This window comes from Osmia lignaria, chromosome 3, assembly GCF_051020975.1.
Source record: "Osmia lignaria lignaria isolate PbOS001 chromosome 3, iyOsmLign1, whole genome shotgun sequence".
NCBI lineage: Eukaryota > Metazoa > Arthropoda > Insecta > Hymenoptera > Megachilidae > Osmia > Osmia lignaria.
The window spans coordinates 7,100,307-7,115,859 of NC_135034.1; the positions used below are offsets into that span (position 1 = coordinate 7,100,307).

General features: G+C 35.8%; 1 protein-coding gene across 1 annotated transcript; it reads left to right on the forward strand.

The window, feature by feature from the left end:
* Positions 1-743: 743 nt before the first annotated feature.
* LOC117605438 (sodium/potassium-transporting ATPase subunit beta-2) lies at positions 744-14,667 on the forward strand. Its single transcript, XM_034326789.2, has 5 exons — positions 744-1,693; positions 7,569-7,829; positions 8,332-8,513; positions 9,160-9,433; positions 10,162-14,667. The coding sequence occupies exons 1-5, from the start codon at positions 1,570-1,572 to the stop codon at positions 10,263-10,265; spliced, it is 945 nt and encodes a 314-aa protein (XP_034182680.1). The 5' UTR covers positions 744-1,569; the 3' UTR covers positions 10,266-14,667.
* The last annotated feature ends 886 nt before the right edge of the window (positions 14,668-15,553 follow it).

A 15,553-nucleotide genomic window follows, 5' to 3' on the forward strand; every position in this document is an offset into this window, starting at 1 on the left:
TTTGAGTTAATTGATTTGGAAAATGGACGGTTCATGTAGAAATTTGGTAAAAAGTGAATTCAGAGTTTAATGAAAATAATCTGCTTCGTGTGCTTGTATCTATTATACTTTATCAGCAAGCATGCGGATGTGGTATGTTTACGAGGAAATTCTTTAACCCATGATTACGTCCCATACATGTGAGATACGCATTACTCCATGAAACATACTTTCGATTCATTATTGCAAGTGCATACGATCAATACTGCTAGTGTATTTCTAGTTCTAACAGCAAGTTTCGAATCTTAGGTACACTCTTGGATTGCGGTATGAAATTAGACTGTGATCGCTGCAACTTTATTAGAACAGCGGGCTAGAATATATGCAACCAAGTCTGAAACTGTTCCAGCTGTCCTTGAAGTAAAATTTATTCTTCAGGCCAGTTTAACAAGAAGTTACCTTTGTAAATTGTACGAATTTTAATTATATAACAGAGACTGCAATATACAATGCCGACAGTGTTAAAGCCTCGTATTCTGTCTGTACACGAACCACTGTAGTTCGGGAGGTAGGAAAAATCGTCAAGTTTTCTACTGTTTTCTGTATCTACTTAAGTGGAAGGAGCAACGAAGCTCGAACAGAAATGGACAAGAATATGCACAGTACGTTAAAGAGCGTATCGCGAAGCGATAAGAGAACCATCGCGCTACACTAGGAACGGCAGGAAGCTGTATGAAAAGCCCTGGTAACGTCTGGTCATTCTCTCTCGGGATTCCGTGGCAGTCGGACGCGTTTCGAAACCTTCGACCTCGTCTCTTTCTACTTGTATATCTCCTCCATCCCTTTTCTGTCCTGTAGAAATACATATATAGAGGGGAGAGACGGTTGTAATTCCTCGTACGTCTCAGCGAACCCAATTCGAAGGGTTGAGAAAGGGAGAAGTAGGTGGGTTCGTCGAGAGAATCATCGTATTCTCTCGTGTATCTATCGTGCGATTCGCGTAAGCTCCGTCGCGAGGAGTCTCCGTGTCACGCAGCGGGGTCGATCGAATCGACGAATGAGAGAGAAGGAGGCTGTAAAAACGCGAGGTGGAGCGAAAAGGATCGGGCGAGACGGTCGCCATTGCTGTGAGAAGCAGTGCCACCTGGTCCCGCGAAGTAGCGGTAAGGGGGGTGCGTATTGACGCGACTGCGCGATTTAGTCGACGCGGTAGAAAAGGGTTGTGATTTGAGCAGCGGTGGGGAATCGCCGTTGGTGGAACAGAGATAAAACGAGGAGAAGGAGGGGGACGGGCTGAAAAGTTCGGGCCAGGCTTGGTTCGATCGCTCAATATTCATCCCTTGGCCGGACGAGAGCGCCCGAGAACAGCGGCTCCAGACGAGGGCACGAATCGACCCTTCCTTCCTTTGCGTCCTCGCCCGCGGAGCTGCTCGATCGCGGCACCGTTCCGTTCCATTCCGTCAGAAGAAGAACAAGATCACCGACAGAAAGCAGTTCAGAAGCCTGACAAAGGAATATTCGTACGTCGTCGTTCGTGGTGATACGCGCAACCGTTTCGTCTCTCCATCTTTAACCGTTTAAACGAGCGAAATGGAGGGCAAGAAAGAACAGTATTACTCACCTCCGCCGAAGCTTGGCAAATGGGAAGGTTTTAGGGTTTTTCTATGGAACTCCGAGACTGGACAGTTCCTGGGGCGCACAGGCGCTAGTTGGGGTAAGTTTCTTTTCAAAAATCCTATACTTTTCATTGCTTAACAATTTAATCTCAATACTGCGATTCATATTCCTTTTAGCTATTTAATCATTAGGTCGCTATCATATTTTCAAATATTTTTAAAGATACATTAAAAAAGAGGCTGTTCTGTGGAGGTGGAGGATAGTATAGATTGGTCTGAAATTGTCCGCTAGAGCTTCAGTATATAGTGCTCCAAATTTGATCGATAATTTTGATAGATACTTCTGTAAACGATATCCTAAAAGGTCAGAACTCGAATATCCGATTGACATTTAATGATAACCCTCATCGTTCCCTGACGTAGAGCGTCGCAATGTACACGCGCACTGCAGTTCGCTCGCTATATCCTATATGAAGAGCTTTCGTGCTGCATTCAAATGACTAAAAGGTTCTGATCGTAGTTTAATCGATTGCTGCTTCGTAATGGTGATACAGAATAATAGCCATGTTTTTCAATAGCTCCTCCTCTTTTATGAGGAAAAAAAATCGATTCTGATATGGTGTTCATGGTATTCGTTGATATTTCTACTCGTTAACCCTTGTACAGCGGAGTCTGGGTCAATCTAGACCCAAACTTTCAAAACATATACAAAGATATTAACCTAAAGTTAAATGTATAATTTTTTGAAGGAACAGTGTAAAATTTAGAGAATGAACATAATATGAAATATAAAATTCAATTAATACTGGGTTTCTCTCCAAAGTCCGCCGTCCGAGGGTTAAAGGGACTTTGTATTTACATATAGTACACACTTCGTTTTATTTATCGTCCGGTATTTTTGTACCGATAATTCTTTCTTAAAACGTCCTTTTCAGTTTTCAGTTGAACGTTGAAGAAAAAAAATATACCGAGGGGCGGTAACCCTCGCGGTTCCATTGCGAATCCCATTCTATTCCACATTCTTGTCGAATACAAGAAGAACGGAGTGAAATAGGATTACATTTATTAATTTATGTCACGAACGTTTAATTTTGAATTTAATTTAGAAAGAAAGTGGTGTTTAGCCGATACAAAATATTATCTTTTCAGTTATTTTGATGAATAACTTGGTGAATTTACTATAATTCAGTGTAGTGATACTTAACGACGTCTACAGAAAAATTCTCTATGGCATCGTGGTTATGTAATGCAATTGGGGAAAGATATGACCGATAAAGATCTAATTCTCAATATTACAGGATTGTCGCAATGATAAAAGATACTGTTAATTCACTGAGATACTTTTATTAGATTAAAAATGACGAATCATTGAAATTTCTTACTGCATAATCACAACCTAACATGGACTTTTCAAAATATAGCTTTATTATTTATTTTTGGCTTCCATTATAGCACAAGGAAAATCTAGCGTTTATTATTTTAATAATTGCAACACCGATCTGTAATATGATTGTTGCACAGATCATCCCAATGATAAATATCTCAGTTCTACTTTATTAATAAACAATCTTTTATTATATAAAAATTTACCTATCTCGTTGTGTAATTACATTAATTTTAATATTCAGATTTAGAATTTCGTCGGTATTTGGAAGGTAGAAGTGATAAATATCTTGTTCCGTAATCAAGAGATTTTTCCTATCAAGAACAAATAAAAGCTTCTTTACCTTATCAACGTAGGTAAGCAGAAAGTTTCGAAAAATCTCTTCTGTAAACTTGTTGACATTCACTGAAGTCACAATTTTCTCGAAGAATTAACAAAGCGATTCGCGTCGCGTTAATGTGTGTTGGTATACTTAAAGCAGCTTATGTAGTCGCCTTTGCGAAGCTACATTCTTCCTTGGTTCTACCGTCTTTTTTCCCCTCTTCTTCTCTTGAGGTTGATCGACTTCCACCAAAATCAATACAATCCAACGGACTTGCCATTCCGTGGAAATAGCTCGCTCTGATTTTATGCGGTTTACTTCTGCTCGTCATTTAAATTCATCGTAAAACCAGTCGAATTAACACTTTAATGACCACTGTTACATATTCGTGATTTTAATATTCAACTTTATACATTGCTATTCTCATTTCCTCTATTCGATGTAAATTAGTAATTTCACAGGGTACTCCAATTCGGCCCTCAAAGATAATTTTTATTGGACACGAAAAGAGCTAATAAAGAGTTAATACGAATCTTGCATTTTTATGCCAGGAAGTGAAATTTTTAATTATTATTATTGACAGTGATTCATCTGGAATATTATTTATTATAATTACTCTAAGGATATAGGACCTTTTTTGATCCAAGTAGAATCTGTTTTCCCATGAAATAATAGTGTACTATCAGTGGTAAAAATAATGTAACGAATTATGAAACTATTATTCAAGAAAATTAAATTAAAGATTCGAGGCTTCTTTGACTTCAGTTCTGGATATACATATAGCTTCCTGCATTAACGAAAAAGTTAACCCCTTGGTGGCATGATGGAGTTAATTTTCACACGAGTATTTAAGGATCATTTCACCCCAGTTGCAGTAATAAAATATAAGTTTAATTACCGAGCTCATGCAAAAAACAATTTGGAACAGTGGAGTCTGGATTAATCGTGATCCAAACTTACAAAACGTATACAAGGATATTCACCTAAAGTTGAGTGTATAATTAATAAAAGAAAGAGTTCCATACAGTAGAAGAAAATGAAGATAATAGTATGAGGGATAATAGTATTTAAACATGAAACGAAATTTACAATTTTTTTAACATAATTTTGCATTCAAACTTGCATATAATGATTTTCTAATTATGGATCGAAATCACCATAATGCAGAACGCTTTTTTTCCAACAGTTAAAAGTGTCCCACTTTTTAAGTATTTAAATATGCGTCGTGATACATTTTTCATATCGCAGCAAATTGAAATAGGGAGATTTAGTTCTTGTAAGAATAAAGTTTCTGTGCAACACGAGCTTTTTATTTAATTTAGAAATTATGTTTGTTTCCCACGAACTTTATTTATTTATTTAGAAGTAAAGATTTATCTTGTTAATATAGGGCGTGATTTATTTGTTATATGGGAAAATGTTTTTGAATTTATTAATTAGAAAGTTTTATTATTAATTTTTATTTTGAAAGAAATAAATTAACTGCGAGATAATATTTTTATTAGGTATGTACTTTAAGTTAAATTAGATTTTACTTTCATTCGAATGTCGCGCATCATCGGGGTTGCTATAGTAACGTAACATTTTCACGGTTTTTTTGAGATATCGATCACTTCGTATGCGGAACGCGGCGGCGCCACAAACTTAGAAGCCACTACGGTTCTTTCATGAAGTAGGTCATTGATATTGTTGCACATAAGTTCAAATCTCTGTATAGAGTTACTGTCACACATTGCAACATCTACTTGGGGTATTTTTATCTTGAGGATTAGCAAATAGTTAGGTTGTTAGCATTCATGTAACTAGGGTTTTTTCTAGGGTTCCCTAGCTTCACGAAAGTGTGATATTTTACTTCGGTTAATTTTACTTAATTCTAACAGTTTTTATACACATATTATTGTATTTTATCACAAGTTAAAGTGGTGAATGTGTTTTTTTATTTATTATAATAATTTCTGACATATTTTGGTCCTTCCCTAGTTACGTTAATGGTCGTTAGAATATTCTATTTTCAGCAAAATTTTCATGCAAAGCCCTCAATTTCAAATGGTGACATCTTTGCATATTTTGTTTTAGAATCAGGAATTATCTCCTGGAAGGAATATTATACATATTTTCAGTAAAATGTTCACCTGAAAATATTGATTTTCAAGGAAGACATTTTGTATACCTTACCAGGAGTTAATATCGTAGGGCAAATGTTATATCTTGTGTGAAATATTCTCTTGTTGCAAGAATGCCTGCAGTCTGCAGATTTATTTGATGCCTAAATCAAGTGACTTTTAGGGAAGAAGAAAATAACTTGTTTAATTGTTAATTAAAAGTTGAGAATTTTAACTTCTGAACCCTTGTCTTACTTAAAGTAAACTTATAACTGTTCTGAACTTTATAATTTGTAAGAAGAAAGAGAAACTTTGAAGCAACTTCTTTTACATCTTTACTTAAATAAATATGTTAAGAGTATAATACTTCAAATTTATCATTTCAAGAAATTGTAAATAAAGTGAAGAATAATAATTATAATAAAAAAAAATTATTAACTGTTGTTATATTTGACTGAAGAACATATGTATTCAAGAAAGGAATCAGGATATTCCTATGGAATTAGTATCTTATGAAATTGAGATCGGGGGTGTTTTCCTCGAACGAGGGTAAGAAGAACTGTTGTGTTAGGTTAGAACATGTAACCTCACAATGCGGATATTTATACAGGGAGCCACATATACAGAGATCAATAACCTACTCTGCTTTTCTTCTATACATTATTTCAGTTATTTCTCATAGATATTATTTCATTTTATTATATAAATAGAGGGTAGCACCTCTGACGTAATTTTTATAAGTAGGGGATGGTTAAATTTAGGAAATAAAAATAATATGTAATGTTGTACAATATTAAATTAAAATTGGGGTTCTCCCCACGGTCGATCGTCTAAGGGTTAATATACTTTGTCAAAATGTACATTGACAAGGTTCAGCCCTTAACGTATTTAATTATATTTGCAGTTCATCATCTATTTAATATTATTTGTTTATTTGCAATGAAATCGTATAATTCATAATTAAATATTTTGTGTAGCATTAAAAAATTTAAAGTTTGTTGAAAGTAAATGTTGCAACGAACTCTAATATATAATATTATACATATTTTGTAAGGAAATCTGGTGTTACGCCAAGCAAAATTTTAGCTGAAGACTTTAATTTCTAAAATTAAACATTTTTGCTGTCAGTAATGGTATAAATAGAAATATCGACTAGATCGTCGCTAAATATACGAAACTCTCGTGTCATCGAGTCAAGGTCTTAATATTTATTTTAAGTATTGATATTTTAATAGATAACACATGGGATCAATTATATCAATTTGTTACATTTACGAACAGAGCTTCAAAACCCTTTACTTTTATCATAATGAAATAAATTACATATAATTTATTAAATTCGAAAGGCAAACCAACGCACGTTCATATAAATCTATGCAACAATAAATTTCAAACAAATAGTAATTATTTAAATAATACTTTATCAAATGAATGACATGAAAATTGATAATTTTCAATATAGTTATTTAAATTTTATAAAAACTTTGTAATTTATGTATAAAAAAATGAATTATATGTAATTTGTCAAATTCTTTTGGAGACGTGGTCCAAGTTCAATTAATAAATCTATGCAATATTAGACTCCAAACGAATAATGATTATTTAAATAAGATTGTAACAGTAAATGGTAGAGTGTGATGCATTAACAGCAAGTGGTGTGATTCTTCGAGGATAGATTGCTTCAAGCTGTACATATTCATCAACGATTCTTATTGTAAACGAGCTGCATTGCTTACTCAATATCAATTCAGGCCAATTAGACCTCGGATCATAATTGTCTCAATGTTCTACACTTCGGTTACTATGTGATCCGCGAAAGGAATTGTTGCGATAAAACAATTGCTTGTAAATGATACAGAAGACCTCAGCATCAATCTGCGTGTTTAAAGTTATTACTTAATTTTGTAAAAATAATTAATATTCAAAGGATTCTAAGAACCTAAGGTAGAAAATTTATTCTAATAGTGGCAAAGCTGAAAATTAGTTTAGAAATTAAGCTATTGTTAAATTCTGTAAAATTAATTTACACTAAGGAGATACTAGCAATGACAAACTAAGGCTATGAAAACAATAAAAAGGCAAAAAATTAATTTTGCAATTAATTGAAAAAATTTGTCTGTAAGTATGATAATTTCTAAGGGCAAAATGTTGTTGATTGATTGCAGGCAAGATTTTGTTATTCTACGTTATTTTTTACGCGGTACTGGCTGGTTTCTTCGGGGCAATGTTGACCGTTTTTTACCAGACGTTAGACCCGAACGCACCGAAATGGCAATTGGATAAATCCTTGATCGGCAGCAATCCTGGACTTGGTTTTAGGCCTATGCCACCAGCAAGCAACGTTGAAAGTACCTTGATTTGGTACAAAGCTAGCGACGAGGGTAACTTCTTGCATTGGACCAGAGAACTGGACGCGTTCCTCGAAGGTATTTCATTTTTAACACTGAACTTAAAAACTTTATTTAAATATAACTTACTATCTTTATAGTCCCTTGACCTCTATATGGGTCAGCATACCTACATGTGGGTCAAGAGAGTTCAAAATCGGAACTCATAGAATTTTAACATTGAAGACAATTTGTGTTTAGAATTTTATATAAATTTTTAAAAAGTAGACAAACATATGGATTGACATATTAGAGCACTAATATTAACCGATACGCGAGAAAATTTTCTTTGTCCTAACGAGTTAGTTACGTCAACAGCTTGTTAAACCCGGTCAAGGTAAGACCAATCTTTAGATCAGAGTTTCCATGTCTTTATTTCTAATAACCCTTATCTTTAATTAAACAATCCATTAGTTTAATTTCTACAAAACGATGAAGATAAAACAGGGTCTCTTTAATTAATCCAGATCATCAGCTGCAAATTAAAAAAAGAAGAAACAATTGATTTATAATTTAAGAGATTGATTTGGGATTTCTTTAGAATATCAGAAGCCTGCTGGCGGGACAAATGGTGCCCAGCAGAGGATGCTCTGCGACTATGGAAAACCACCGACTCCTGGCAAAGTCTGTGACGTGGATATGTCGACGTGGGGACAGTGCACAAAGGAAAATAAATATGGTTACAATAAATCTGCACCATGCATTTTCCTCAAGCTGAACAAGGTACATGTTTCTTCAACAAGGAATTGGATATTTCAAATGATGAATTTTTAACCCTTGAATAGCGGGGCCTGGATCGTGACCCAAACTCACAAAATGTATACAAGAGTATTAACTTAAAGTTAAATGTATGATATTTAAAAAAACAGTGTAAAATTTAAAAAATGAGAATAATATGAAATACAATACTAAATTAAAATTGGGATTCTCTCCATGGTCCGCCGTCCGAGGGTTGAGAAAAATAAGGGTCAACAGAAGCGATGGTCCAAGCGAAACTCTGAACGAGCCTTGTCTTTTTGACATGAGAAAATAAGGACAGAGCGACAGTCAAACAGCCATGTTGGATAGAACAATTCAAATTTTGCGATTTTTAAACCAAAAAGTAATATTTTCTCATGATTCTGTTTTAAAAATATCCTTTATACAACCCAGCACAGTACAAGGCCTGATTTTGCAATTTGATTTTTAAAACCTTCTAAAAAATACGTTTCTGTGGAAGAAATCTTTTTACAATTTTTCCCAAAAAGTACTATATGTACCTTGTTAGATATACTTCTCCTGAATATAAAGCAGATAGCTACAGATGGTACTGTCACTCCTGCTAACCCTTAAAATTTCTTATCGTTTAATTTGAATTACGCGTTTTCAGATTTTCGGCTGGAAACCCATATATTACAACGATACATCGAATCTGCCAAGTGCTATGCCATCCGATCTTCAAGAACACATCAAGCAAGAGGCACTCGCCAATAGGTTGGACACCGTCTGGGTATCCTGTGCCGGTGAAAATCCAGCTGATATCGAGAATATGGGTGCCATTCAATACATTCCACGTCGGGGCTTTCCTGGATACTTCTTCCCATTCACAAATACCCCTGGCTACCTTAGCCCGCTCGTAGCTGTCTTCTTCGAGAGGCCTAAATGTAAGTAATTAATTCATGGAAACCCAGGACATCCTTAGTTAACTGTTTTTGGCTTGAATTGCCAAAAGTTTCAAAGTTAGAAAATTTGAAAATTCAAAAATTATAGAATTCTATTATTTTAAAGTTTCAAAATTCCAGAGTTCTATAATCCTGCAGTTACTAATTTCTAGAGTGCCAGAATATCAAAATTATAAAATTTTAGAAGTCCAGAGCTTCAAAGTTCCAGAATTTAAAAATTCCAAAATTATGGATTCCTATTGTTCCAGAATTCTAGAATCCTAGACTCCCAGAGTTCCAAAGTGCTACAATTAAAAAATTATAGAATTTTAAAAGTCCAGAGCTTCAAAGTTCCAGAATTTAAAAATTCCAAAATTATGGATTCCCATTGTTCCAGAATTCTAGAATCCTAAAATCCCCGAGTTTAAAAGTGTTACAATTAAAAAATTGTAGAATTCTAAACTTCCAGAACTCCAAAGTCTAAAAATTCTAAAATTGCAGAATTTTAGAGTTTCAGAGTTTCAAAATTCTATGATTCTTGTCATATGTTACTATAAACAGAAGTGCAATTACACCACTGCCCAAGAAGACTAAAAGCAAACAGTAATAGACTCCATCCTCTACACCTACCCTTAACTCAAAGAAACCTACATTGCACCTAATTGTACCTCAAGCGAACCTATTCATCACTTCAAACCTTTGACAATGCTTTTTCACCTTGAAACTTTCAGACGGTGTACTGATCAACATCGAGTGCAAGGCCTGGGCACACAACATCATCCACGACAGATTCGAGAGGCGTGGTTCAGTGCATTTCGAGTTAATGGTGGATTAAGCATAGCGCTTGCCGCCTTTTGCAAGACCACTATCAACTGCGTCCAAGAACAATGTAGGAGGAAGGGGAATAAGAGAAATTTCTTTTTTAATCAATCTCGCTGGCGGATTGTGACCACTCCTTCTTTCCTTCGGTTTTTCTCTGCCGACGATACCGCCCTGACCGCCTATATATTTCTCATCGTTATTTTAACGTAGATCCGTCAGAAGCTCATGCTCATCCTCATCTTCATCGCGCTTTACATTGTCGCGCTTCTTGACACCATCGTGGACGATCGTAGTCCTTCGACGCATTGATAATTGTCACACATTACACATACACAAACGGAAACGAACACACACATGTACACATACAACATACATATGAATATGAAACAGTTTCAAACATAATCGTCGCTTCCACGGACAAAATGATTGTACCGACGAACGGACCAGTAAAAAAAATTGGCTATACAAAAGAGCTACGTATATGTATAAAATACGTGCGCGTGTTCGCGCGTGTACGTATCAGGATGCACAAAAGTAAACAGTTTAGCGGAAAGTAAATTCTGCACAAAAATGTGGCGGCGGTATCTCTTCTTTCTTATCGGGGGTGAAGGGGAGTGGTCGTAACCATGATCTAAGTATCGTTCGGAGTATCCGTTTGACGCGCGTAAGACTTTATCATTTCAATTACTGCCCCGTTCTAATTTCACGGGTTAACCTTATTATTTCCGTTTCCGTTAACTCGGTCTCGTTCCAGGCTCTCGTGCGCATATTTCATTTCCATTTATTTCATAACCGAGACTGGTTGATGTCCGCCTAGGCGACGAGACCGCTAACGTGTAGGGTACACCGATGATGAATAATTGATACTCTGTTAGTTCGTGCCACGTACGTAGACGTAACTAAAGGAATAAATAAGAAAATTATGAAAAAAAAAAAATGTAAAAAATGGTTAGTATCTTTTACGCCCGTCGGTACGGTGCACCCGGCACGGTGGAACTTTTGATTTCGAATTCCACGAAGAAGCTCTCGGACGCGGCTCTCGGCGAATCTCGATCGAAAGTTCCGTCGTTTCGGGCCGAAGAATCGAAATTCAGACGGAAAACCAACCTGTGTCGATTTTTACCCCCGGCGGATCGTCGAAAATGTACGGTGGAACTTTTGATTGGAAATCCCCAAGAATAATCCTTCGTCTCTACTTCTGTCTCGTTCCACGGAGAAGGGAATGACACTGTTAGTAGGACGCGTGAAACGTATGCTAATTAATGCTTCTAATTTCATTAATGGGAATCTAGGTTGTCCTTGGATTTTCATTTGAAGTTCCGCCTGTACGGATATAGTTCAATGAACACTGTGTTCTATACAGTGGGCTTAATTATGGGTGGTAATCGGTGATTAACACGAAAAAGGAAGACAACCAGGAATGGTTTGAATACGTTGCTCAAATCTGGATCGTTACCGCCGCAGCAAATTTCGTTGGATTTCGATTTGTCGAGAAACAGCGCGCAGTTCGCACGGGAATGAAAAAAAGAGTTTAATCAGCCTAGTGATAACCGTACGACACCGTATGGAATATGTATTTATGATTATATCGTACCGCATGATAATATCTAGCGCTAGTCCACGCAATCGTTTAGTCCAGGCATGCACACGAAATTGCCCGTAGGGCGCCCGAGTACCCGGGTGGCACTCCACCGCGAGTCTGGGCTCGTAACTGTGCCCGCGGGTTATCTCGGACGCCCGTGCCCGTTTTACTACTTGCTGTGCATGCCTGGTATAGTCGATAGGTTGTATCATACAGTCTGGAGATCAGAGCGATTGTATTCTTTTTCTTTAACGCTTCATTTTACAAAATTACAAATCTCGTCGATAATATATATTAACCCTTGAACAGCGAAGCCTGGATCAATCTAGACCCAAACGTACAAAATATATAGAAAGATATTAATTTAAAATTAAATGTATAATTTCTAACGAAAGAGTTTCATATACTGGAACAATGAAAATAATTTGAAATAATGTGAAATATGAAATTACGTTAAAATAATGGCTCTCTCCATGGTCCGCCGTCCGAAGGTTGATAAATAATTCTAAGTGTATACGTGTTTTTATTCATTATCGCTTTCTATATCACTGAACGAATAATTTTATCGGTACTTTTTAATTGGAAATATTCCAACTGTCTTTAGTTTTTACATTAATTTTCTTTTAATTACACGCGTTTTTAATTAGAATGTCTGACCTCTGATCTCCCGTCTTTGTGGCTTGTACTTATTGTTAGAAACAAAGCTGGTTGTCCCGAGAGCTTGTTCGTTTATTCGAAAGACAGCGTTTGCACGGTGGTCGTCGCCCATCGACACCTCGGATCCCATCATTGGCCTCGTGGAGCTTGCGTCGTGAATTTAATATTTAATATTAAACGCTTCTCTGTTCACTACCAAAAATTATATACTGCCAAATACAATCCGTTACCTGTTACGTATGGAATTTCTTCGATTCAGTTTGCACATGCACACTCGAGCGTTCAAAGCATCATTTAAATTCTCGATGAAAAGTGTTCTGAACACGATGATAGTACAAAAAGGCTATAAACGGGCGGCGACTTCGTCTGTGAACGCTGCCGAAAAATTAAGAAAAAAGAAAAAACAAACAAAAAAAAAAAAAAAAAGAACAGTAAATTAATTGCTATTTATTAATCGACGTAAACGAACGATTATTATTATTACTCCCATTATTCTTATTACTATGATTTTCTTGGGTCCTCGTCCGGAGCCATGTTGAGATAAGAAACCAAAAAAATGAAGAAAAAAAAAAAATTTAACATAGATTAATCGTCGATGACACTATTAAATTTTAAGAAAAATATGAAAGGAAAGAAGAGAAGAGAACCGAAGTGCATCAGAAGAATGAATACGAGGATGTTGATGACGATGATGACGATGATGATGAATCACGCGTTGATAATGTATTACTAGGAATTATTACACTTGTATCCAGTGCACCGATCGAGAGCGACTATATATGTATATTCATCATTGTGAATCAGCTGTTTCTAATAATGAATCATCTGTTGTTGAAATATAAGGAATTAGGCCCTTCGTAATGACCCTGAAGGGTGGAGAAGGTACAGAGAAATACGGGAAATGATAAGAAGAATGTTAGCCAGGTATCGGGGTTCAGTGATCATGCTTAAAAGTTTCTTTGGTCGCCGCATAGAACGTTCGTTTTTGAAATCAAGAGACAAATTGCAAAGATGTAGAGTTAAAAGTTGGTATACATTAAAGACACTATCTAAACTGGTTACATAAGATAGCAATTAAAAAAATATATCCTGCTATCCTACCAGACTACGTTCATTCTCCAGATTCTATTTGGAACATGTTTCCTGTGTGATAATTGTTAACTCAATTAGCGCTTTAAGTAACGTACGTGAGATGTATGAGAGTAGACGAACATTTTGACGAGAATAAGCTGTAAGCTTCTAAGGTGTATTTAAAAAATGGTATGTTTAACAACACGATATTAATATTATATACATGTTATGAATAAGATATTATTACCAAAGATAATCTTAATACCAGCGAGATACTTCGACAGAACTCGCGGTGACGTATGAAATGTGAACGCTAAACAGATGAAAAAACCACAAAGTTGACGAAATACATAATTGTTCTAATTAATCTCGTTTTAAGTAACGGTTAAGTATGTAAAGCGTAATATGCATGAATACCCTTTAATGTTATACACGTACAGTGTAAGATAATTAAGGCATTCATCTGTATTGTATACATGCGTTTGGGAACCGCTCATTTAGGCCCGTATTTGCATTAGAAATTGGAGCAAGGATCAATAAAGGTACCACTGATATTTTCAGAATAGAGAGATTAGTCGATGAAGGGAAACGAGTACATGCGATAATATGGAACACGTGATATCAAATTTCCTCTGTCGAGACACCATGTCGTTTTTATCGACTTTCATTCTCGTACAATTTAATAATCTATCAAGTCCGATCAAATTTCAAGCGTTAGACGATGGATATTCAAATATTCGTTGAAAAAGTATATTGAAGCTTTACTATTGCGTTGAACGATTGAGACCCAAGTAACATAGTGAAATATGGAGCCAAGATAGGTCTACGATAGGGTATGCACACGAAATTGAAATTGTGCTCGCGGGCAACCTGGGGCAACCGTGCCCGCTTTACTACTTGCTGTGCGTACCTCGTCTATGATTTCATGACCCGATGTCCCGAGAAAGGAAACGTTCAGCTGTCTAATCATCCATGACTGCATCTACTTTTCATACCTTCGCGACTTTCTATGTATGTATAGGGAAGAGGTTCATCGAACGTGATATTACATCAAAACAAAAAAAGAAAATGTTAAAAAAAAAAAAAAAAAAAATGAGAGAGAAAAGCTGCTTACGTTAAGAGGTATTCCCCAAAGGTATTGATCGTTCGAGATCAATTGAATTTATCATAGATTACGAAGGCTCGCAAAATCACCGTTAAAATACGGAAATTTTCAGACGTCGTTTTTGGGGTCTTCGTGTACCTATAACTTGTTATCGATTAAGAGAGAATTATGTACTTAGAATCAATACATTCATTATTAGATGTTTAAGGTATTATAGTTAATTACACATGATCTGCGCCAATATAGCTGTCGAGAGGCCTGTCACCGCGAAACAAGATCCACGAAGCTACCAACTCCTGTACCGATTGTTAGATTGCAATTTGTAAATAATCGGAAAAAAAGTAAATGAGATCAGCCCACTTCAATCATATCGTTGACTTTACTTACGAGGTAGAGAACGAAGGAATTCGTTTCAACATCGTAGGGGGAATTAGATTTATCGGAGTGATCTGAAAAACTAATGTTTTTGCGTCATACCAGGCTGTTGTAGCTTAATTAGGTATCAAACGTGGAAGATTCACAGCGTAGATTTTTGAAAATGAAAACAAAACCTGTCTTTCGAGGAACTTTGATGTGTGCGAGCTTTCGGCCCGATGTTGTTGCGTTTTCACCTTAGATTTCGAAACGCGAACTTAAATCCGGCGACTTGGACATTTAAGCATGAATATCTGGTAATAACTCATAGCGAAATGGCATGGCTGTTGATATCATTATGCTTGAAATGTGTTATGAAAAATAAACAGAATGTATAAAAAAAATCTTCCATCATTTTACTTTATTCTCCAAGTGACCATGAAATGAAATGAAAATGGCCATGTAAAATAAGATGGATTATTTATGTTTCAGAACAAATTAGTTACTTATTAAAATCTCTACTACCTTATGA